We start from the raw sequence: 25,459 nt of genomic DNA on the forward strand, positions 1-25,459 counted from the left end.
ACAGTTCCCACGCCACTTGGAGGAAATTGAGTATCTAGACCCGCGCCAGTCCGGTTTCCGGCCCGGTCACAGCACGGAGACGGCCTTGGTCGCGTTGGTGGATGATCTCTGGAGGGCCAGGAATGGGGGTTGCTCCTCCATCCTGGTCCTATTAGATCTCTCAGCTGCTTTTGATACCATCGACCATGGTATCCTACTGTGTCGTCTGGAGGGGCTGGGGGTGAGGGGCACCGTTTTGCGGTGGTTCTCCTCCTACCTCTCCGGCCGGACACAATGCGTGCTGGCAGGGGAGCAGAGGTCGACCCTGAGGCCACTCACTTGTGAGGTGCCACAGGGGTCGGTCCTCTCGCTTCTCCTGTTCAACACGTATATGAAGCCACTGGGTGAGATCATTCGTGGTTTGGGGGTTGAGTATCATCTGTACGCTGATGATACTCAGCTGTACATCTCCACCCCGAACCACCCCAACGATGCCGTCGAAGTGATGTCCCGGTGCCTGGAGGCCGTATGGGTCTGGATGGGAAGCAACAGACTCAAGCTCAACCCCTCCAAGACGGAGTGGCTGTGGTTACCGGCGCCCCGGTTCAACCAGTGGGTCCCATCACTGGCCATCGGGGCGAACAACTGGCCCCCGTGGAACGGGCGCGCAATTTGGGCGTCCTCCTGGATGCCCGGCTGTTGATGGATGACCATGTGGCAGCCGTGGCAAGGGGGGCGTTCCACCAGGTTCGCCTGGTGCGCGAATTGCGTCCCCTATTGGACCGGGACGCCCTTCACACAGTCACCCATGCGCTTGTGACGTCCCACCTGGACTATTGCAATGCTCTCTACATGGGGCTCCCCTTGAGATGCACCCGGAGGCTGCAGCTGGTCCAGAATGCGGCCACGCGGGCAATCATGGGAAGTAGCAGGTACTCCCATATAACACCTCTCCTGCGCGGGCTGCACTGGCTACCTGTGGCTTTTCGGGTGCGTTTCAAAGTGTTGACTATCATCTTTAAAGCGCTCCATGGCACAGGACCTAGCTATCTGCGGGATCGCATCCTACCCCACACATCCCTGCGACCAATTCGCTCTCACAGAGAGGGACTCCTCCGGGTGCCGTCCACCAGGCAATGCCAGTGGGCGGCGCCCAGGAGTAGGGCCTTCTCTGTGATGGGCCCGACCCTCTGGAATGACCTCCCCCCCCGACATCAGAACAACCACTGATCTCCGCTCCTTCCGCAAGAAACTCAAGACCCACCTGTTCCAATTAGCTGGCCTGGCCCAATCATAGTTTTAATCTTCAATCCTTCTGGCTGATATCTTAAATTTTTGGGGGTAGACCTTTTAAGCTCTTTTTTAATTTTTATTATTATTGTACAGGCTTTATATTTAATCTGTTTTTAAGGGGTATCTAATATTTTTATTGTGTATATGGTTTTTTAGCTCTTGTCTGTACACTGCCCCGAGTCCCTTCGGGGAGAGGGGGCGGTCTATAAATTCAATAAATAAATAAATAAATAAATAATAATAAAATGGGGCAAAATTCACTTAAGAAATTTCTCACTTAGCAACCTAAATTCTGGGCTCAGTTGTAGTTGTAAGTATGCTCCTTCCTACCCAAATCTCCCTATGTCTCTTTGCTATCCTAATTCACCAACTATTGTTGCAAACTTGCAACTGCCTCTCTTCTAAGAGTGTTGGCTGCAACAGCTGTTGGCTGAGCCATGAAGCTCCATCCACTAACCAATCACTTGGTCAGTGAGTCAGCTTCAGCTGTAAGTTCCTCCCTCCTACACCATCTGCCCAGCAAGTAAGCAGTATACTCCATTCAGCCAGAGAAAAGCCTCTCTCTCTCTCTCTCCTTAGTTGTGTTTGACTAGCTCTGAAACTCACTGTCCTTCCTCAGCCTCCTCCTTGCTTGTGCTCTTCTCCTTTCCAAACTGTATTTCTTTTTTCTTAAGTGCGCAGACATCACAAACATAGTTTATTCCCTAATATTCAGTCTGTTTAATATTCTAGCAGAAGAGCTGAATATAACCACCACCACCCCCCCAAAAAAACTTGCACACCACACTGTGAATTTTGATTAGACAATAAGGTATAGTTTTTACTGTTCCTAGCACAAAATGTTAATTGTTGTTTTCAGCTGTGTTAATACTGGATGACTGTGATGTCTGCTATTTTTACTTCCAGCAAAAATGCTTTTTCATTATTTTGCTAAGATCACCAATCTGTCACCCTAACTTGCATATTTAAATCTGGACAAAAAAATTCCTGCTGCTTGAATTTTGTTTGTGTGATTTAACAACAGATATTTCAAGGTCACTTTTCCCATGAAAATGAAAATCCTAAACAAAAATCCCACCAAACAAAAATAGAAACTCTCCAGGTAAAATGTTTGGGGAGATTATGCAGAATTCTTGTTTTCTAGGCTTTTCACAATAATTAATTCATATAATTTTTATCTGGCAGGAAAGGAAATGTTAACAACAAAAGACTTCGTCCCTTGAAACCACAGAAGATTGAGATATCCAGTAAGCTAAATATTAGAAATGAAATTAGTTACTTAAAAGCAAAAAAAAAACCCCACCCTAATTGCAAATAAAGACATTACTGGTACTAATGATTAATGTAAGATGTCCCAGGACATATAAAATGTGAATGGAGACTTATGGGTATCTTTTAACTTCACATTTTGCAAAGAAATTTTATTGTAAATGTCTTACAAAGAAAAAACTATTTGAAAGCTTTTAATCATGTGGGAAATTTGGTTAGCAGAATGAGGAGATACAATTACACTTTAAACAATTGGGTATAATCAACACAAATGAAAAAATAAATAAAACTGCTATTAAGCATAATGTATCTTGTAACATAGATGATCCAATTGTGCAATAATTAGCAATTGAGATAATAAAATAAATTGGTACGGGGACCATACTTTTCCAGATTATATAGTTTTTAAAGAAAATATCACTTTTAAAAAAGTATTTCTATTGGTAGATAGTTTACTGATTGATTTGGTGGCCTTACAACATATCAAATGAAATCAGAAGTAAAATACGATGCTTATTTCCAGGGTATAATAGGTAAAAGAAAATACAATAATATATGACATATGTGCTAAATGCAAAGAACCATTTTTTAACATGATAACTTGATCTGTTCAATATAATGGATTATTAGCTGAATGCTTTGTTTATAAACATAATTCTGCTTACAATGTCTACCTTATAGCCCAGAATGAAATAGGACAATCTGTGTGGTTCATGTCCAATGAGCTGTTCTTTCAAGTAGGGATTTGAATACCTAAACCGAAAAGGGCATACAGTTGACAATCAAACAAAACAGGAGCAATTATTTTTGATGGCTGTGGCACCACAACTATGATAATTCCCAGGCTGGAAAAGAGAAAGAAACTGGATCTTCTGATCAATGTCATTAATTAATAGTACCAGAATTCTTAAACATATTGCTTTGAATCAATCTTCTCCATTTTGCTCCTCTCTAATATTTTAGCACTATAATTCATAGAATATGGATGATTAGTTAAGATAGCGGACCTTTTTTTTTCAATTAAAGTAAAACAGGAGTGTAAAGTTTACCAGAAGTTTTAACAAGCCCATTTTAGTGTTTATTTTCAAAGTGGCAGGGGTAGAAACTCAATGAATTTATATTGGTGATGTTGGAGGAGGATCATGATGGGCCATAAAAGAGCCACTTGAAGGAATTGGCAGACAGGCCAAGGATTTTTCAGTCCTATTTTAAAAAGAAATGGAGTTCCTATACTACACCTGGAACTTTCATATAGAAGATCAAAGGTGGCAGGGATGGGGGATGGGGGAACTCAGCCTAGATTCCCAAACAAAGACCTTCAGAAGAGACAGTATTAGACAGAAGAGACACTGAGCCCTCGTGGCACAGTGGTTAGAGTACTGCAGACTAGTTCTGCTGATCACTGGCTGCCTGCAATTTGGCAGTTCAAATCTCACCAGGCTCAATGTTGACTCAGCCTTCCATCCTTTCGAGGTTACTAAAATGAAGAGTCAGATTGTTGGGGGCAATATGCTGACTCTGTAAATAGCTTAGAGGGGGCTGTAAAGCATTGTAAAGCGGCATATAAGTCTACTTGATATTGCTATTGCCATTATCGTACAGAATCCAGGAAAAAGCCTTTCTTATATTTTTATTTGTACAAAGGGTTCCATAAAAGGCATAGCACCTGATTATACTGGTGTGAGACTTTGTGTTTGAATAATTACAAAGACCAATTATGCAACCCTAAATTTGGCTACACTGGATGAATGGGTATATGAAAATACCTTTCTATGAGAGCATCCCTAGTAGAGCTGATGGAGAGAGAGAGAGATAAGAGACAATGGGAGATAGGTGGCCCTGCAAGCAATCTGGCTGTATATCATGTAGGGCTTTATAGATGAAACCTAACACCTGAATCACACCCAGAAGCCCACTGGGAGCCAGCATACCTCACAGAATAGTGATAGTATTGTTAACAAGAAGTGCAAAAAAAAACCCTCCATGCCGCTGCATTCTAGATCAGCTACAGCTTCCAAATGCCAAGAGCAGCCCCTTATAATGCACATTACATTAATCCAAACAGGTGATAACTAAACCATGAATCACAATATGCAAGGTTTTTCAGTTCAAGAATGGGGGCAGTTGGTTCAAAAGACGAACCTGTCAGGTGCGAACAACTAGATCCACATGTACAGTGTTTAAGCTAACTACTTTATTATGTTCTGACTATAATACAGGAATCACCCAATCTGGTAGCCTGCTATTAGGAACAACTAGACAAAGCTCCAGGGAACTTTGGAGGCAAAAGCTCCAGTCCTTCTGTGGTTGCACAGTGACTCCAGGCTAGTTCTGTGCTTGACTCCTCATCTCTACCAGGCTAGGTGCTTCCAAGAGAACCTGTGCAAAGGGTCCCCTACTCACAGTTCTCACTTGCTCTTCCAGTAGGTGTTGCAAGTCCAGGAGGACACCCAAATTGCACACCAAATTGGCATTTGGGACCTTCAATTATTTGGAAGCCTTAATAAGTACATATGGAAATAGACAGTTCTGGTTCTTTTTTTTTTTCTCTTTTTTTTAGAACATCTGCCTGCTATCCAACTCAATGGTTTAGTGACCAGACTAATTTTGCTTTTTAGTAGCCAAATTAAAAACTTACAGTGTTGGCAAGTATATGGGAAAGACATGGGTTTTATTCCAGAGTGACCTATTTTATTAGCAATTGTTGATGCTACATAATGTGTATTGATGCCGTTCATTTGTAAGTAATGTTATTGAACTGATAAAATTTTATTGTTGTTTTTAATTGCTGTTAGCTGCCCTCAGGCTTTTCAAGCCATGCTGCTGGTATAAATGGAAATAAATTAGATGAATTAAGTGAAGAATTACTCACCTAACTGGCTGGCTCACAATATGCCTGTTAATTCAACTGCTAGCAATTAAAAATGACTGCTAACTTTTATAGTTATTTGTACCACTGTGGGACTTCCCTTCTAAACATGCATTTTATTATCACTTCAAAACAACTGTAACACAACAAAGAAACAATAAAACTTCAGAGGAAAAAAAAGGACATCTAGAGAGTATGCCATGGCAACACAACAGCTCATCTGATAAGTGAAGGAAGTTCGTTGAAAAAGCATAAAAACATTAAAAATAAAGATAGCAAATGTATTTCTGTGCATTCCCTCCCCCCCATATTTTTTTATTTTTTTAGAACAAAGTTAAAATATGAAATACAAATAAAAATCAAAGAAGACATAAAAGAAAAAAAGCACAAGACACAAAGCAATCAGAACATTAAAAAGGTGCATCAAAAAACATGATAAATGATAACAACAAATGATAATCAATGTATTAACGTATAGTGGGTTGATAACTACCAATTTTATATGCAATTGAAAGTGGTCACAAATGTTTGTGACCAAACGACATACTAAATAGACATGTATGTTTGTATGTTTGTATGTATGTATGTATGTATGTATGTATGTATGTAAGTTTTCGTTTGTTTTAAAATAAAAATAAAAAACAACACATATACACATATTATCCCCTCTATTTGAATACTGAATAATATATTACTACAACATTAGTTCCCATCCCTTGTGAAACAGGCCCACTCAAACATTTTAAAGTACTAAATCTATTAACAACTTGTTAACCTGTCTTCCATATGTTATATTAGTGACAAAGTAGTTAACAGAAAAAAATAACAGTAACACAGAACAAAATTTAAGTTTCAAAACACTCAGTTAATAAACTGCTATTGTATTCCACTGGTAGAAAATTTACCACGGAATGTTGACTAACCCAGATCATCCCAAAAATTTTAAATAGATCTCTCTGGGTCAAAAATCCATGTTTGTTTCTTAATATCCTCTCTTGCCAATTGTTTAATTAAATGTAGTAAATTCAGTCTTCAGAATAGGTCTATCTTCAAGTCAGAGTGCAAGCAGAAGTAGTTAACAATTAATTGTAATAAATCCATACAGTCTTCCTCCATCTTTGTAGAGGAAAGGAATTTGTCTTCCTCCCGTCTACCTGTAATATTGGAGAAGTACCAACAGAGTCTTATTTTCTTTTGCCCCTCGAAATAAGCGCTTGGCCTTAATATCGGCAAAATCTTATTATTTTTGAGGTGCAGGAGGTGGCAAGCATGGTCACCTCATGGCTGCTGCTGTGTTGCAATATTTTGGGGGAGGGCTTATTTTCAGGGAGGGCATATTTTAGCACATGAGCTCAAAAGCCTGACTGGGCTTATTATCCGGGGAGGTCTTTCTTTCAGGGAAACAGGGTATACAGACTTAAATTTCGTAACAACAAATAAAATCCACTTTGCTGGTTGTTCAGAGGAGAGATCTCTTTGATCTGGAATGGGATCAAAATCTTTATCCAAAGGTAAAGCTTTAGATTCTTTGAATAAATATTAAAGCTTGATCACGTTTTGTAACAGAAATTCAGCTAAAAGCTGCATATTTCCCACCCTTCTTTCTTAGATTTCAAACAGTGTTCAGCAATGTATGTGCATGTGTGCACCCATATATGTGTGTGTGTATACACACACACTATATTTCAATCCAAAATTATGAGAAAAATTCAGTAGAAATAAATTCCCAAGTATTTTGCAAATTACAAAAAATATAGAATCCAGTGGTAGAAGTCTAATGTCTCTTCACCTCTACCCTGAACATTGCTGTGCATTCCATATGGAAGAGGTAAATGTTATGCAGAACAACATATATCAAAAGGGAAAAAATGGAGAAAAAAAGCAATTAGAGTCCCGGAAGGGGTTGAAATAAATCAGCATTCCACCACTAATCAACTTTTAAAGCAAAAAGCAAAATAAAACAAAGTCCAAAAGTGAAAGTTAAAATTCTGGCATGCTTAGAAAACAAAACTGTTTGACAGGAAGGTGTATATGCCCAGTGACTTTTCAATCACTTCCAGAGGGAATCAGAATCTTCAAGACCCCCTTTTCTACTCCACAATCATCCAAAAAGTGTGTTGGGTCAATCTTAAATGCTCCCATTCAAAACCAGGGAGCAGCACTACCAAAGAACCAGCTTTAGCTGTGAAATCAGCAAATCATCGGTAAGAGAAAAATAAATAAACTGTCATTGTGAACCAGCCATCTTGGAAGGGGAATGCCTATTTCTATGTATTATTTTAAAAGAAAAAACAAAACAAAAAGCATTTTGCAGAATAACTTCCTTCAACTAAAATGTGTTCCACGATTTGCCCAAATAAACTTTGAATTTTGAACCAATAAATAAATTCCTATAGGTATTCTTCAATATGAATTCTGAAAGAAAGGCGATTCTATCTTTCAAATGATTCTCCCTGGCTATTTTCATAGAAACATCAAGACTCCCTCAAATTGAATTCAACACTTTGTGACATCATATGTATACCTATGACATATTCTTGGCAGGAAGATAGTATGGCTGGTCCATTGCCTGCTATTGGAATGTCATTGTGTCCTACAGTTAACAATCACATGGACAACAGCCATTGCAGAGAATGTTTAAAAACCTACAATACTAGATGCTAGAGAACAAGACTTGGCTAAAGTATAGTCCAGAAGACAGTATGAAGTTAAGCCAACCAAAATCATTCAATACAATTCTGATTCACAAAACATTTGAAGCACAAATTGCATGTAATATTTCCCTTTTTCAAAGATTCTCCTTCCCCAAGCATGCTGGCACTACTTGATCAAATTATTATTTAGTGTATGGTGATGTGACATTAGCCAGAAGACTACAGTGTTGATATAAAGAAGTTGTTTGGCTGCAGAAGATTGCTAGTCCTTTCAGTTCATGCTCATGCATTATCCAGAGTGCAATATGGGGGACGAACTAGCTCCACATTCAGATGGCTTGATAGTGTTCTATAACATCATCCAGGACTTTTTCTACCAACAATGTCACGTCACATTTGGGCATCGTATTCAGAAAGATCTCACATCAGTTGAATTCATACTGCCATTCAAAGAGTCATCCCCCCCCCCCCACTACCTATTTCTCTACTTGTATTTAACATGCTTTTGAACTTCTAGGTTGGAAGAAGTGCTTGGTCAAAATACATCTGATAGAAATGCTGAGTCAATCACGAGGATCACACTCCAACTGCATTTCTCATAAAACTATATGGGCTCATATCAGTTCCAGACCTATGCATTAAATGCTGTAGTTTCATTTTTGAAGACTCCAGTCTAAATCTTGGTTGCCTCGTATTTCTCATTTCTTTCAAGGAAACCATCAGATATCAGCAAGACTTGATGAAAAATATGATGGATATCAGGAGAGATTGGGAATTATAGAATGATAGGTGATAGGGTTAATCTGGGCTCTACAAGGAAGGTCCACCATTCTTAAAATTATGGGTAAGGATGTGTCTTTTTCTGCTATGTAGGAACATACTCTTTTCTTATGATCTGGATTGGCAAGGAAGGTACTCTAGATAATGATCCCATTGAATAGTAAATTACCCTTCAGGAGCCTCACCCATCATTTGAATGGAAGCAGGAAGATGTTTCTATGGGAATATAGTGAGAAGAGGTAAAATCCAAGCCATGAAATTACTTTAAATTTTGGACTCTAGTACAGATAAGATATAGGTCTGCCTCTGATCCCCACAACTGATGTTGGTGGTGCCATGGTAGCGAGGTTAGAATGCAATGCATCACATGCTGCCCCCCCCCCCCCAGTTTAGCAAAGGGGAAAAAGTTCCAATACGTCACGTGACGCCGCTGTGACGATACGAGTTTGACACTCCTGCTTTAGAAGAAGTCCTGTTTCAAAGCCATCAGCTTTGAGTATCAGTTTTGATACTCAAAAGGCAGATCTTACTTTCAAAATAAAAGTAGCCTTCCAAAGCAAGTTCAGACATGTATCTTCCCTTCATTCTTAACAATTATCATAGATCAAGGACTATAGAATTCTTAATAAAATTTCATACTATGTTTAATGAAAGTATATGCTGTGCGTACTGCATATGCACAATTATTCTATGGCAGGATAGTCACAGAGTAATATTTCTAAAGAGTCAGTCAGGTGAATCAGTTTTACAAAGACTTTAATTAACAATGAGTTCTTAAAACTTGCAATGATATTTCTTCCAGTTAAATGTTTTTTTTGTAACACCATTGCATAAAAACTCTAATAAAAGTGTTTTAGACAAACTCTAAATATAATATGTATGGTAGTTTTCAACAAACCAGGATATGTTCAGTACCTAAATGTTGTAGAGCACAAATGAACAAACAAACAGAAAGCATCATATTGAAAGAAAAAGGGGAAATGCATTTAAATCTATTGCTTATAAATTATTTTCTTTTCATTTATCTTCATTGCTGTGGGACAATTGGGACTATTAATCAGAAAGATTAATGACACATTTAAAATCGGACAAATCAGATAAGGCAGGAGGAATTCTGTTAATCTGAAAATACATACATTTTCCTTTGAAATATTTCATATGATAGTAAACCCTTTGATGTTCATGACAGCATCTAAGAGTTAAAGAGCAGAGAGTTGACATGCTTTCACTATTTTCCCTCACCCTAATTGTAAGGCCCCAGTGATTGTAGTCACTTCAGAAGTTATTTACCGCTTCCTCCTCCTTCAGCCCGATACATAACTTAATTATGTGGAGATTTTGTGATGTGCCCTATTCAAGAGGGGGATGACACCTCTCTGAGCCAATTTTCACAATATCATTACAATAAAATTATACTTCAGTCAACCTCCAAACATCATTCTTCACGGCAACACTAATTTAATTGTTTGTGGAAGTTCTACCAGAATGTTTAATTCATGATTTTCATCTGACAACTCTTTATTGCACAGAATGTCTTTCCTTCCTTCCTTCCTTCCCTATAACCTTAATTATTTTCAAGACAAGTGCCGATGGTGAAATAACTGCCACCAGATATGGAAATCAATGATCTCTACTGCTGCTTTAAAGATTGAAGGGTTAGATTTTAGTCAAAAGGGAACCCTTTTTGATTTAATACAAAATTAAGTCAAATTTAGTGTGAGTAGGAAAAAGTCCCCATGCATAGATAATTTATTTCATTTTTAAAAAATGGCCTTATTTATGAATTTAACTTGTAATTTAAAATTATAACTACAGTTTTAGTTCATTTGAGAAATCTTGAGTCAATGGAATGAACAAAAGTAATTTTTGCTTCCTTTTTTCCTGAGGTTCTTTTTCTTTCCCTGTCTAACCTATACCCCTAATATTTCCTAGAGGTTGCTCATCTAAGAACTAACCATGTCTAATCCTGCTAAGCTTTTGCCAAAGATTTGCAGCCAGATAAAGAGGGATTAATACTAGAGAAACAGTTGGCCAGAAAACACTATCTTAATCAAGGAACTACCAAGGGGAAAAAAAACCACATCTCCACCAGCACTGGTAGATGAAGCTCCTGTATAGTCAGGTAATGAAACATCCACAACAAACAACAAAACTCAGAGAACACCAAGGACTACATAGTTAATCCCTGAACTACATATATTCTCTTCTACTGAATTTTTTTAATGATTTTTTTAATTCTTAAATTTTTTAATAAGTTTTACAATTATTACCCGCTTACCCTTCCCTCTTCCCCCATCCCTACCCCTCTTCCCTCCCTACCTCCCCCCGACCTCCCAGAGCAAAATACAGGGTATAAACATTTAACAACCATACGCTAACATAAGCTAACTAATTTTAACATGTTACTATTCTTGTGCTTTAACTCCCCCTTTATTAAACTAACTTTGAATAAATTGTAGTATTCCTTATGCCTTCATTCATAAACTAACTGAAATTTTTTAGTCCGGTATTTGTTTTGAATATAGTCAATCCATCTTCTCCAGTCCAGCTTGTACTTCTCATCTGAATGGTCCTTCAGATACGCTGAGATTTTGGCCATCTCTGCTAAGTTTACTACTTTTAACGTCCATTCTTGGATAGTGCACAACTCTTCCTTCTTCCAATATTGCGCCACCAACAATCTTGCTGCCGTCGTTAGGTTCAAAATCAAATTAGTCTCTATAACAGTACAATCTGAAACTATACCTAACAAAAACAACTGGGGTGTGAACGTTATCCTCTTTTTCAAAATATTTTGAATAACCCACCATATTTTTATTCAAAATGCTTTAACTTTTTTACAAGTCCACCAAATATGGTAATACGTGGCACCAACACAGTCACATCTCCAACATTTAGATTGTAGATTCGAATACATACAGGCTAGCCTTTTTGGATCTAAATGCCATCTTAACTTAACTTAACTTTATTCAATTTCTAGACCGCCCCTCTCTCAAAAGAGACATCTGTACAGCATCTTGTAAAAAATTTCTCTCAAGTTTTGAGCTTGTCTAAATTTTACATTTCTTACCCAAATCTCTTCCCATGTTTCCATCACTATTGGTTCTTCAAAATTTTGTGCCCATTTTATCATACAATCTTTAACTAATTCTGTTTCTGAGTCTATTTCTATCAATACATTATGCAACCTTTTTATGTGCATTTGACCCTGGTCCCTAATTATCAAATTATCCTCATTTTGGATAATTTTGGATAATACCAGATTTCTGGTCTTTTTTCCATCTAGCCTGTAACTGACCATAGTGAAATCAGGTTTGAATTACCCTTTCGTCTCTTAATGCATTCAAAGATTTTAACTGTGGTACACCTCTATCCATACTAAGAAGTTCTGCATATGTAGTTACATCTTGTTTTTGTTCTATACATGTTCTCTATAGCGTGTCTGGGCACCGCCCACATAGGTATCTTGTCATTTAACCTATATTTATATTTTTTCCAGACACGCAGTAAAGCATTCCTTAAAATATGACTTTTAAAAATCTTGTCGGCTTTCTTGTCATATATTAGATAAGCATACCAGCCATATACCAGATCATAACCTTCAATATTCAATATTCTATCCTCTGTTAGGTTAATCCAATCGCTAATTGTTGTTAAAACTGCTGCTTTATAATATAATTTTAAGTTGGGCATTTTTAAGCCTCGTCTTTTACATATATCTTGCATTATTTTAAGTTTTATTCTCGGTTTCTTTCCTGCCCAAACAAAATTGTTAATACCTTTCTGCCATTCTTCCAAATTTGCGTCTTTGTAAAGTATTGGTATCATTTGAAAGAAGAATAGAAACTTGGGCAAAACATTCATTTTAACTGCTGCTATCCTTCCCAACAAAGACAATTGTAGTTTTTTTCCATTCATTCATTTCTATCTGTATTTTATGCCATAATGGTTCATAATTGAGGTTGTAATATAAATTCCTAAATATTCTACTGAATTTTTGAGATCAGTAAAAATTGTCTAGATCAGGGGTGTCAAACTCAAGGCCTGTAGTGGGATCCAGCCTGTGTGGTGCTTAAATTTGGCCCACGGGGCTGGCCTGGAAATACCAAAGGACTGGCCCGTGGTGCCTCTGATGGTCAAAATGGACTGTAGGGAGGGGGCGATGTGCAGCCCCCCACTTGGCCAGTTTTCAGCCTCCATGGTCTTCTGCAGCACTCTACTGGCCAAAAGCGGGCAGTGCGGAGGCCCCACAAGCTCCCCCATCCTGTTTTGGCTGGCAAAGTGCTGCAGAAGGCTGTCCATGCTGAAAACGGGGCAAGGGGGAGCCATACCCCTCCACCTGTGCCATTTTGGCCAGCAGGGGGCTGTAGGGGGCATCTGTACCAACTGCCCCGCCGGCCCACAGAGAAGAACTACAATGCTGATCCGGTCTGTGAAGAAATCCAGTTGACATCCCTGGTGAAGATGTTTTTACTTAGCTGATCTGGTTTCCATAGTTCTCCCACTTCAAATCCATGCTTATAACTCATTAAAAATAAACATGAAGAAAAACTTGGGCACATTTCTGATAAAAGCATAGTCATTTTAAAAAGCAGTAAGAAATTTAAAATAGCGACAAATTAGAATAGCTTGGAAGCAGAGAAGCTTAAAGAATGGGTGATTACTTCCTAAAAGTGAAGTTTTCATAACCATTACTCATTTTTTTAATGGTTGGATGAGTGTATCATTATTAAATTCTGTGCATGTTGACAGAAATTTAGAGGAGCCAGTTCAAAGCAACATAATTTAGCAAGAAATATATTTTACATACTGCGTAGTTTTAAACATTTTAAAAGAAGCAACCCATCTAGCTAGATTCAGGTTCACTGACCATCATTTCTACTATGAAGAATCAAAGGCATATTGAATCATTTTTTTACCAAAAAGAAAAAGAAAACAAACATGTAGCAAGATAAAGATGCTTTACCTATGAAATAAGACTGATTTGACGAGAGTGACAACGTCCCGACTGGCATTGTATCCAGCACATACAATGGCGACGTGGATTGTCTAAAAAGACAGAGAGACAAACAGTGAATGCAAGGAGAGGAAAAGTCATCACAATCTAGCAAAATCAATGCAGTCTGGTCAGTTTGAGGATTTTGATGTTTAACACTCCCTGATATATATTTTAAAAGCTGTAACCTCATGGATATGTGAAGTACCCATGACATAATTTCCCTGGACTCTTAAGCCTTGTGCTATTTTTTTATACTATGCAGAAAAGATTCACTACATTTTGGTACTAGCTTAGATTGAAACAAATTAAATTACCTCCATTTCAAAGGAGGCAGAGGTGTCCACAAGGCATAGTCCAAAAAAATCAAGAGGATATCTGTGATGGTGAAATTGAAACTGTATTTGGTTTTTAATTGTGTCACCCACAGTGAAAGAAAAAATAATAATTCTTTCGGAGAAATCAGATGCCATAATCCTGCATATATATATATATAGCGCCATTCTACACAAGTATTTAAGGAACTGGTCAGTTCCTGGTGGTGACAGATCTGGTGACACCAGTTCTGAGGAAAAAATAAACAATATGCAAGATTTCCTGGGTAAATCGGCATCCCTCAACCAAAGTGGTTGAGAACCAATACAGAAAAACTGGCTGCTGCAAGAATATTGTTCAACCTCATATCTGCTCATAACTCAAGACTTTGCACTTCCTGCCTCTTCTTAATCTCCAGGGAATAAATTTCTCATTAGCATATCTCCTTTAGGACCACAGTCCTTGTTATACAGCTCTATGATCCTTCATATCTTGTTATGATGATTTCCTTCATTTAAAGCTCAATTTGCCATTAAAAGCTAAAGGCGGCATTCAAAGAGACTATTGTTCATTTTAACTTCACAGAAGCAGACCTGTGAGGAAGATCTGTTGCTGAGACATTGTGAGGAACCCCAAGCTTCAGCATTCAATGGAGGACTTGAACCTGGTACTTTCTACCTGATTGAGCTGTCAATAAAAAATATCATAGTTCTCAAGCTCAAAGCCTCAATGATGTGGACAGAGTGGTTTTTATTCAAAGTAATCTTTCTCAAAAACCAATTCTTGGCTGTGTGAGAGAGATATAAAAGACGAAAATGGCAATGTAAAGAAAAAAAAAATTCTTCAAAAGGTCTCACTGAGCTAGCCCAAATACATCCCCCTGAAATCTTTCAAATTAGCTTTCCGTTAGTATTGTTTTACCTTAGCATTGTTTTATTTCTTATTTAAATATGGAAGAAAATAATTTTACCAATGAATGGAAACATGCCTTTCTAATGTTAATTACTCTACACTGGAGCAACTAAAACACCAAACATCAGATTCCAGTGTGTGGCTTTGAGAATATCAAATAATTTAATAATTAAGTCCTGTAAGTATGAATAAATGTCTTCATTCAATGACAAAAAGATATTAAGATCCCTCTTGTTTAGAAGAGGAAACCCTGAAAGCCCAAAAGACAGTATCTTCTACCTTTGTATATTCCCAGCAGTGAATTTCTAAAAGATTTATTCCTTATCTTTGATGTAACCCTTCCGTTTCCCTACCTGAAAATAAATATGTCTCATTTGAACTTTTTTCCAACATCTTCTATAGCAGTGTTTCTCAAACTTGGCGACTTTAAGTCCTGTGGACTTCAACTCCCAGAATTCCCCAGCCAGCTATGCTGGCTGGGGGATTCTGGGAGTTGAAGTCCACAGGACTTAAAGTCGCCAAGTTTGAGAAACACTGTTCTATAGTGATAATTAGATAATTTGACAAACAAAAAAAAAATTGGAATCACGGTAATTTATCCATTGTTAAGGCAGATAGATGAATGGAGAAAACATGATCATTGAAATGCTGCACTGAAAGTTACCAAATTTGGTCAAATATAAGCCCTCGACTTATGACCGGAATCGAGCCCAAACTATGTTGCTAAGTGAGGCAGTTGTTAAGTGACTTTTGCTCCATGTTATGACCTTTTTGGCCACAGTTGTTAAGTGAATCACTGCAGCTGTTAAGTTAATAACAGGATTGTTAAGTGAATCTGACTTCCCCATTGATTTACTTGTCAGAAGGTTGCAAAAGGTGCTTGCATCATCCCGGTACATTGCAACCACCATAAATATGAGATCCTGTGACCAAGGGGATGCTGAAACGATTGTCAGTGTGAAAAACAGCCATAAGTCATTTTTTTTCTTTTTTTTTTTTTTTTTTTTCAAGAAGTTTTATTGGTTTTTTTAAAAACATTTATGCGGAAAAGGGTAAGTGGAATAGTTACAAATTTTGGCAGTTGCAAGTATGGCAGACGCCCCCTCCCTCCAGACTCCTAGGTTACATCAAAATATCAAACCTTATTACATAGTCATAAAAAAAATCAGCATATTAATTCTAGAAAAAATACTTTTCAATCAGTTTATATAATTATAATATATAGTCTAGTTGTAAATTCATTAATACTTTCGGTCTGTTTATAACATTGTGGTTTTCTTATTTATTTTTGTGATCTGAGCTTTCTTGGTGTTGCCCCTTCACCCCCCGCTGGCAGAGCTCCGGCCCCTCCCGTGTCCTGTATAACCGTTGTAGTGTCATCTGTTTTTTCTAGGTTCGCTTTGTTTTTTTCCATAAAGGCCTGTGCCTCTATGGGTGTGTTGATTCTGATTCTTGTCTCCTCCCAGAATATCAGCATACCTTCAGGCATCAACCATCTAAACCACACCCCCTTCTGGTATAATTTATTCGCCAATTGCGAATAACTTTTCCTTTTTTCCCTAATTTTTTTGGGAATCTGCTTTAGAATGGTTATCTCCCTATCGTGGTATGTCAGTGTTTGCCCCCTTTGTACACCCAGAATTTCATCTCTTGTGGTTTTCCTAAGAAATTTAATATGAACCTCCCTGGGTACATTATGTGTTCTGGCATATGCTGAATTCACTCTATAAGCTAGATCTATCTCCCATTCCATCTGCTGTTTATCTTTGTGTATGTAATCAGCTAGAATGTTAGTCATAATGTCCCTTATATTTTCCCCATCTGCTTCTATTACATTTTGAAATCTAAGATAAAAGGACATTCTTTCAAACTCTGCTTTCATTTGTTGGATGTCAAGTTCTTTGTTCCCCTTCTGTAAGGCCTCTACCCCCCCCCTCGCCTCCGCCACCCCACCCTCCACGAGGTCCAGTCTCTGTGAGTTCTTAAAGATTTGGGCTTGATTCTGTTTAATTTCATCTTTCATTTCCCTTAACTGTTTCTTAATTTCCTCCTGGCCTTGTAAAATTTGTTGAAGCATTTGTTGGAAGTCTATCTCTGTAGTCTTGGGTTGCATCAATTCTGATATCTTTAACTGTGTAGCTGGACTAGACGTTGCAGACGTTGGAGCAGAAGTAGCAAAGCCAGGCTTTCCAGGAGGTGGTCTTTTTGGAGACATGGTTTATGAAGCAAGGAGATCAGTCAAAGTAGAGACTGGGCAGCTGGAGAGGTAGAGCAGGCAGGCGAATTCAGAAGGCAGAGGATCCAAACAGATGGGGATTTCTTTAGTCACTCTAGCAGTAGATGAAAGTTTTTTTTCTCCAAAGAGTTCAGAAAGTAGCAATCCACAAGAAATTCCTCTGGGTGACTCGGAGACAAAGACCGGAAGCCTGAATTTTAAAGGTGGAATCAGGTTTCACAGTTCATGAAGACAACGGAAGTGTGCCATCTTGCCCTGCCAGCTTTGGGCTCAGAGGCATAGTAAAATTTTTAAAAGTTCAAAAAGTTCTCAGTTCATCCATTAGTTCTGGAGCTAGGTCGAATGAAAATCACTTTTATAGGGGTGAGGCATCATTAGTTGGCTCTCCCCCCTCCTCCTCTCTGGGGATGGAAGGAAAGTCTTTTCAAGCCGCTTGTCCGAGGGAGGGGGGGAAATCCCCCTCCCTCTAGCCGCACCTCTAGCAGGGATCCGAAAATTTAACTTTTTAAAAGTGCTGAAAAGTTCATCAATTCAAAAGCGAAGGAATGCAGAAAGGAAGCCTCTCACCATACTGCCGCTGCTTCGTTCGGAAGTGTGTTCTCCGATCGGCATGGGGCGAGACGCGTGCGCACGCACGTCCTCCAAAACTGCTCCCCGATGCCTAGAACGAAGCGGAGGAGCCCCCGCCAGCCGCCGCCGACGCCAGGACCCTCCGCGAGCCGTTCCTTCGGCAAGACGCCCCTCCAAGGCGTCTTGTGCCCCCCCAGAAGCGGGGGAAGCCCACCGGGAGAGCTGGAGCAGGCAGCGATCTGCCTGTCGCCGTAGCCGCCGGAACCGGAAGTCCCATAAGTCATTTTTTTTCAGTGATGTTTTAACTTTGAACAGTCACTAAATGAACCACTGTAGGTCAAGGAGCACTTGTAGCTTTTCGAGTTTTGAATTATTATGTAAATAAGGTGATCAGAAGGAATAGGTCAGAAGAAACATTTTTCAAAAGTAACTGAGTTTTATTTCAGTGTTGTCTACTCTACACAGCCATCACTTGAGCTGCAATATATAGTAACAATTCAGCTCAAATAATTGCTGATTATGGAAAATGGATCCTTGACAGGGAATGAACATAAGCCTCTCACATAAACACAAAACTGGCATTTTTAGTAATAGGATAAGTGGTGAAAACCCTGAAGACAATTCTGATGATAGGGAGGTTTCTGTTAAATTTGCAATTGGGCTACTGAATTACTGAGAATCTCATGAAAGGAACAAGTGAGAACCATTTCACTACTGAAAATAGTTAAGAAAGGGGTGGGTGGCAAGCATCTGGAAGTTTCCTTTTGTTCAGAAATATTGCCTACAGCACAGGGGTGGGTCCCTGCCGGTTCTAACCGGTTCGGTACAAGAGCCTCCAGAAATCTACCATACTGGTTAGAAGAGGGCCTGCCTTGCCCCCCTCGCTTGCCCTCCCCGTTCCGTCGCTGCTCGTGGGCGGTAGCTTATGCGGTGCAGTCAGCCTCCTAGAACCTCCCCAAACTTGCCTAGGAGGTGTGGCCACCAGCAAAACATGGGGGCATTCCAGGGCATCCCCACCCCCCACTGGTTCCCGCCTCCCTTCCCAGCGAAGTTTTCCAAGGTGTGGTTTTCCTCCCATCCCTTGTGCCCGGCTCCCGCTGAGCTCTGGAAAGCAGAAGAAGATTCTTTGGGGAGTGAAGAAGAGGAGGGAGAAAGAGGAGGTGCGTGTGCATGGAGCTGTGCCAGCTGGGCAACCAGCAACAGGCAGAGGCAGGAAGGTTCTAGGGAGTGCCGAGAACCTTCCTACCTCCGCTGGACTTTGCACTCTTGTCCGTGCGCTCCTCGCAACTGCAACAGATGTCCAGAAGCGGCTTTTGTGGCTAATGGGGTTTGGGCTTCCAGCCTGACAGGCCCCGCCACTTCTGGAGTCTATTGCAGTTGTGAGGAGCGCGCGCAAAGTCCAGCAGAGGCAGGAAGGTTCTCGGAGCTCCCCAGTTGCTTTCACGGTTTCCCAGAGCACGGCGCTCATCCCCGCTTCTGGACGTCTATTGCAGTCGCGAGGAGCGCATGGAGAAGAGCGCAAAGTCCAGGGGAGGCAGGAAGGTTCTCAGCACTCCCCAGTTGCTTTCACGGCTCTCCAGAGTGCCAAGAACCTTCCTGCCTCCGGTGGACTTCACACTCTTCTCCGCTCTTCCCGGTGAGCGAGCAGGGGAGGGACGATCAGGCTGCCTGATCCTCGCTCGCTCGCCAGGCTGCCTCAGCACAGTTCTGGCTACCTCCATCCTTCTGCACCAGGCAGCTGTGGCGACGTCATCAAGACGAAGTCCGGGAGTGGCGCGAACCTTTCTGCCTCCGCTGGACTTCATCTTGATGATGTTGCCACAACTGCCGGGCGGGGATGGATGGAAGTAGCCAGAGTGGCGCCGAGGCAGCCAGGCAGGCGGGCCAGCAAGTGAACGATGGAGGATCAGGCTGCCTGATCCTCTTTCGCTCACCCGCTGGGTTGCCTTGGCGCAGCTCTAGCTACCTCCGTCCTTCCGTGCCCGGCAACTGTGGCGACGTCATCAAGACGAAGTCCAGCGGAGGCAGAAATGTTCTCAGAGCTCCCAGAGAAGAGCGTGAAGCTTCTATGCTTAATTTTATGCTAGGGTTATTAGCATTATATAAACTTGTTTGAGATGGGTGGCCATAGAAATTGAAAAATAAATAAATAAACATTAGGTTTAGATTCCTTTCTCTGATTGGACTCTTTTGGAGTTTCATGTTAAAAATGTCTGCCTTGTTCACAAATGTAACTCTTGGCTCCAGCTAGGTCTGATTTAAAGCAGGGGAGTCTAACTTTGGCAACTTTAAGATGTGTGGACTTCAACTCCCGGGAATGCTGGCTGGGAAATTCTAGGAGTTGAAGTCCACCAGTTTTAAAATGCCAAGGTTGGACACCCCTGGTTTAAAGTGAAAAAAAGGGGGGGGGGTCAGAGCACAGCAGTGCTTTCAAAGCCACTTCCCTGTATTATCTGTGCACAATTTGAAGAAAATCTCTTTCCCAAGGGAGATTTATAGCCTCCTGAGAAGCTGCTTGAAGTTCACACAGGAGAGGGTAAGCATTTCTCTTGAGAAAGAGCTTTTCCTCACAATGTGGTGGGACAATAATAAATGGAACAGGATTTCCAGCAGCTGCCTTTTGCTTTTTTTCTACTGCATTTTGATGGGCAGCTGTTTTTTCAACTACTCCTCTTGTTATGAAAGGGAAGAAGTCGCCTTATTTTTAATTTTGGACTGAGACTAAAACTATGTGGATCCTGATTGGAATATAGATAGAGTCCTTGACTTACAACCACTTGTTTAATGACTGTTTGCTTGCACTGAAAATGTATTGGTTATTTAATGGTTTTATTTGCATGTATTGTGGATATAATATTTTTAATGGTTTTATTTTCATGCATTGTGGATAGAATATTTTAATGGTTTTATTTGCATGTATTGTGGATAGAATGTTTTTAATGGTTTTATTTGCATGTACTTTGGGAGATTTGTCTGTGTGAATTCACTACATAAATAGGATGTGTGCTTGTTTAATCTTAATATAGTAGTGCAAGCAATTAAAGTCTTCCTTTCTATACCTCTTTGTGCAGGCCATTCATTGGAGCAAGGTGGTCAGTGGGTGACTTCAACCCACAAAAGGGCAGTAATCTACCTTTTCTATTATTTTGTGTGCTTGTTTCATGCTAATGTAGTGCATGCAATTGAAGAAAATCATTTGTGTGTCTCTTCTTTGTGCAGGCTATTTATTGGAGCAAGTGTAATGTAGAAGATTGGCAAGGACAGTCATCTTCCTTCTGTAAGTAACAGTTTTATTATTTTGTGTGCTGATTTCATCTAATGCAGTGCATGCAATGAAAGAGTTCATTTCTGTGTCTCTTCTTTGTGCAGGCCATTCATTGGAGTCAGTGATATTGAAGACTGGCAAAAACAGTCATCTTCCTTCTGTAAGTAGCTCTTTTATCGTTTTGTGTACTTATTTTAATCTTATTTAAGTAGTAAGTACACAAAATAATAAAATTCCTTTTTTATATCTTTTTGTAGATCATCCATTGGGGCAAAGAATTCAGTGACATCGTCTAGGCCACTCCCACCCAGTCACATGACTGCCAAGCCACTCCCATCCAGTCACATGGCCGCAAGCCATTCCCACCCAGTCACATGGCCAGCAAGCCACTCCCACCCAGTCACATGGCCAGCAAGCCACTCCCACAAAGCAGGCTACACCTACAGAAGAGGGTCCAAAAAATTTTGAAACCCACCACTGCTACAGCATGACACTAATCTACAGTGAGCAATTTATTGGTAAAAGATATTATAATTTCAAAGGCCATTTTAATAAAGGTAAGGTAAAGGATTTTAACTATACAACTTTTGTATCAAACTATTTACTAAGTCTGCATTATTATTAATCTTCTCATCATTCCTATCACCCATCTCCTTCCACTTATGACTCATGACTGTAACTTTGTTGCTTGTATCCTTATGATTTATATTAATTCTTTCCTAATATGATTTGATTGCTTATTTGTACCCTATGACTACCATTAAGTGTTGTACCTTATGATTCTTGATGAATGTATTTTGTCTTTTTATGTACACTAAGAGCATATGCACCAAAGACAAATTCCTTATGTGTCCAATCACACTTGGCCAGTAAAGAATTCTATTCCATTCTATTCCATTCCATTCCATTCCATCCTATCCCTATCCCTATCCCTATCCCATCTCATCCCATTCTATTTTTAACAGTCATTCCCTTGTCCAAAACTGGTTGTACTCAGATAAGTCTTTGGGTCCTTAGCCATGCATTCAGGTCACATTTAAGTTTAATAAATAATAACAATAACAATAGTAATTAAATCCAATACACTTCATCTCAAACATAAGAAAACATGGCACTTTGCTAATAGACTTTTTACTTTTTAGGGAAAAAATAAATAAAAATAAAATCCGCAAAAAAGTCCATTAAAAAAAAGCCAATGTGCATTCTAAGCCAACAAGGAGGTTGTAATAGGAAAACAACAACAACTTCTAGGTTATCTTAAAGATGTTCTGCAAGAAGGCCCCTCATTAAACTGAAAGTAACTTTAATTACGGGTAGTCCTCACCTTACAACCATAATGGAGCTTGCCCACTACAATCGTTAAGTTATTAGCTGTAGTAAAGCAGGTCACATTATCAACCTGATTTTACAATCTTTTCTCTGGCTCCATGGTTAAGTGAATCACCATGGTTGTTAAATGAATCCATGGATGTTAAGCAAATCCATTGTTCTCTATGAGGCGGATTTATCAAAACCTGGAAGTCATGGGCCCACCTAAGTGTGACATGTTCCTTAAAGTTTTTACTTTAACAGGTTTACAATCTGTGCCCTGGAACTGCATATAGTTCCTGAAACTCCAAGAAATATTGAGAATTAGGGCCACTATGGTGAGATGAGAATTTAGTTCCTATTCCCTTGAAATGAAAAACCCGAAAAGATCATGTTTGTTACAACCTACAACCCTTCCCCACATCCAGAAAAAAAAGGCAGAAATCCCTGTCCTGCTTCATTTGCTGAATTCCTGAGCTTCTAAATTCCTAATACAGACTTAGTTATTCTATACTTGTGCTCAATCTACTTCTTTCATATAGCCAGTGCAGTGAAGGATCCATCTTCACCAATGCAGAAAGACTTGAATTGCTATGAATAAATATGATTTTATTTATTTATTTTAATTCAGGACGATAAATAATGAACACTTAGTTTTTAAAACCATTCTCTTGACAAGTGTGACTCAGCAAACTCTTTTAGTATAATCCTACTGGAAATAAATGCTGCTGTGTTCAGTGAAACTAATTCCCAAAGAAGTGTACATAGAGCTGCATCATTCAGTATTACAGCAAAGAGAGTGGAATATGTTTTTTTAAAAAAAAATATTAAAAGAAAAACACATGAAGCTGGGGGGATACAGATCTGAAACTATTAAGATAATTTGTTTCTGTTGCAGAGTTCAGTTAAATGTTTGGAATAGTTTCCTTATTATTTGGGAGGGGGAATCAGGGAAAGATATTAACTCCTACCGTGTCCATTGCAAAACTACACTAGAAGTTTCCCTAGTGTAGGGGTGTCAAACTCACATCATCATAAAGGCATCATGTGACATACAGGGACTTTTTTCTCCTTCGCTAAACCAGGTGTGGATGTGTCCAGCACATGACGCATCAACCCGGGGGCCAGGAGTTGACATCCCTGGTCTAGAGCTATTTCCAAGATCTATTTATACTTTTGTTTATTGAGTTATCCTCAATAAACGGTCAAGATTCAAAAGCTACTGGAGACTATTCCAAACACATCAGGTTGATTTGCTTTTAGAAACATGGCTAGGAAATCATCTGCCTACCTCGCACTTCTCCACTGCTGGCTGTTGTCCACATTCGGAGCTGTTCCCTGCCACAATGCCAGCCCGGAGGCTCTCACTGTCCCCAGTCCCTTCCTCCATGGAGTAAGTTTTTGAGTGATTGCCTCGTCGGTGAGACAGGCCCCGGCTCTGCACCAGACTGAGCTGCTTGCGTAGTGCACGGTTTTCCTCTTCCACTTCTCGCATGCGAACTTCCAAGCTTTCTCTTTCACGTTGACTTGTGGCTGTGTAATGAGGGCTGTGGGGCTGGGATTCAATTGGAGACAATGACACTGGCTTTCCATCTGCAGTGAAAGCAAAACAAAACAGAAATTGTCCCAAATGGAATTAAAATGTCAAAACTCTGAAAAAAAAACATCAAGATTATTTTTTACTCCAATCAATCCTGAGACCTCAATAAACTGTGCATATGGTTAATATACAAAGGATCCTTATAATGTAACAACAGTCTACAATTAAGCCAAGACTCAAAATCTTAGCTGGGCTCTACAAGCAGTCAGATGGACAAATAAAGCTTGCAAAGACCCAGCATCCTCCATTTCGTGGCAAAAGTCCTAGTTGTCTAAACTTTGGGAGATGGCTTTTTTTCCCTCCAGTTCAAGGGAAAAAGTTGCAGGGAAAAAAATTCCTTGCTTGCTTCTGTTCCTCTAGTCTTCAGCCTGGAGTTAAGTAAGGTTTTTAAAAGGGATGGAGATTGGACAGCGGAGGTGGGGAATTAAGTTTTTGCGCCTATTTTTTTTGCCGGGGGTGGTGGTGGTGGAGGAGGAATTAGAATTCTATGAACGACTTTTCCTAGCATACTGAACAAACTAATTTTGCTGTATGTTTTTCTACTTTCCATTTGAATAGATCAATAATTGCATTCTTTCAATTAGGCAGTAATATTCACACACATTAAGCAAGTTGCACAGATACTTCATAAACAAACCATATTGATATATGTACATTTCTACTTCAATTACAGTTGCAGCCTTCACATTTTTTGACATTCCTACACAATTTCAGCTCCACTCTTAATAAATTTGTATCCTTCACACACACCTCCAAAATACTCCTTCCAAAATTCCCTTATTTAAGTTACACCATGAGTGTTGTATTACTTTTACTTTTCATCCCATTCATTGGACTGGAGGCTTTTTGTTTAGCCATTGCACTCTTTCAAACCATTACATGTTTTTCTTTCCTGTTACCTTTATTCCAAACTTTCTGATCTCTTTACCTATAGTCTTTTATCTTTTCCACTTATACAAATATTGTTGCATTATTTGCAGCCTCTTTTACCTTGTACCATTCTTTTTTATCCAATATATCTAATATAAAGACTTGCAAATAGAAGTAGAAGGCAAAAGACAGCAAAGATAATACCAACAGTTATAAGTGTTTCGGATGCAATCTCAAAACATCTGGAGCACCCTTTGAACATCTTCAGCACTGACAAAATCACCATTGCAAAGGGCAGCTTTACTTGAAACAGTTTACATCCTTTAACACCATCAAACAACATACACTTATCGTAGATCCTTGGGGATGATTCAATAGATGGATAAAAATGCCAAAAATCCACTCTAAACATCTAGTTGTTTGAGAACCATAATAATGTGATTTTTGTTATTGCAAATAACAAAAATCTATAGAAGTTTTATATACATACATATTCAGTGAAGGGGGAAATAGTGGTGCTATCAGTGTATCATTTTTCTTTTA

General features: G+C 39.4%; 1 protein-coding gene across 3 annotated transcripts in view; it reads right to left on the bottom strand.

Moving 5' to 3' along the window:
* LARGE1 (LARGE xylosyl- and glucuronyltransferase 1) overlaps positions 1-25,459 on the bottom strand; it is a 352,715-nt gene that overhangs the window by 173,970 nt on the left and 153,286 nt on the right. For all 3 annotated transcript variants that reach the window (XM_081957172.1, XM_081957171.1, XM_081957173.1), the window contains exons 3-4: positions 23,738-24,039; positions 13,811-13,893 (exon numbers count right to left, since the gene is read on the bottom strand). In XM_081957172.1, the coding sequence (XP_081813298.1) occupies positions 13,811-13,893; positions 23,738-24,039 (385 nt within the window). The remainder of the gene's footprint in view (positions 1-13,810; positions 13,894-23,737; positions 24,040-25,459) is intronic.

This window comes from Natrix helvetica, assembly GCF_964273705.1.
Source record: "Natrix helvetica genome assembly, chromosome: 6".
Taxonomy (NCBI): Eukaryota; Metazoa; Chordata; class Lepidosauria; order Squamata; family Natricidae; genus Natrix; species Natrix helvetica.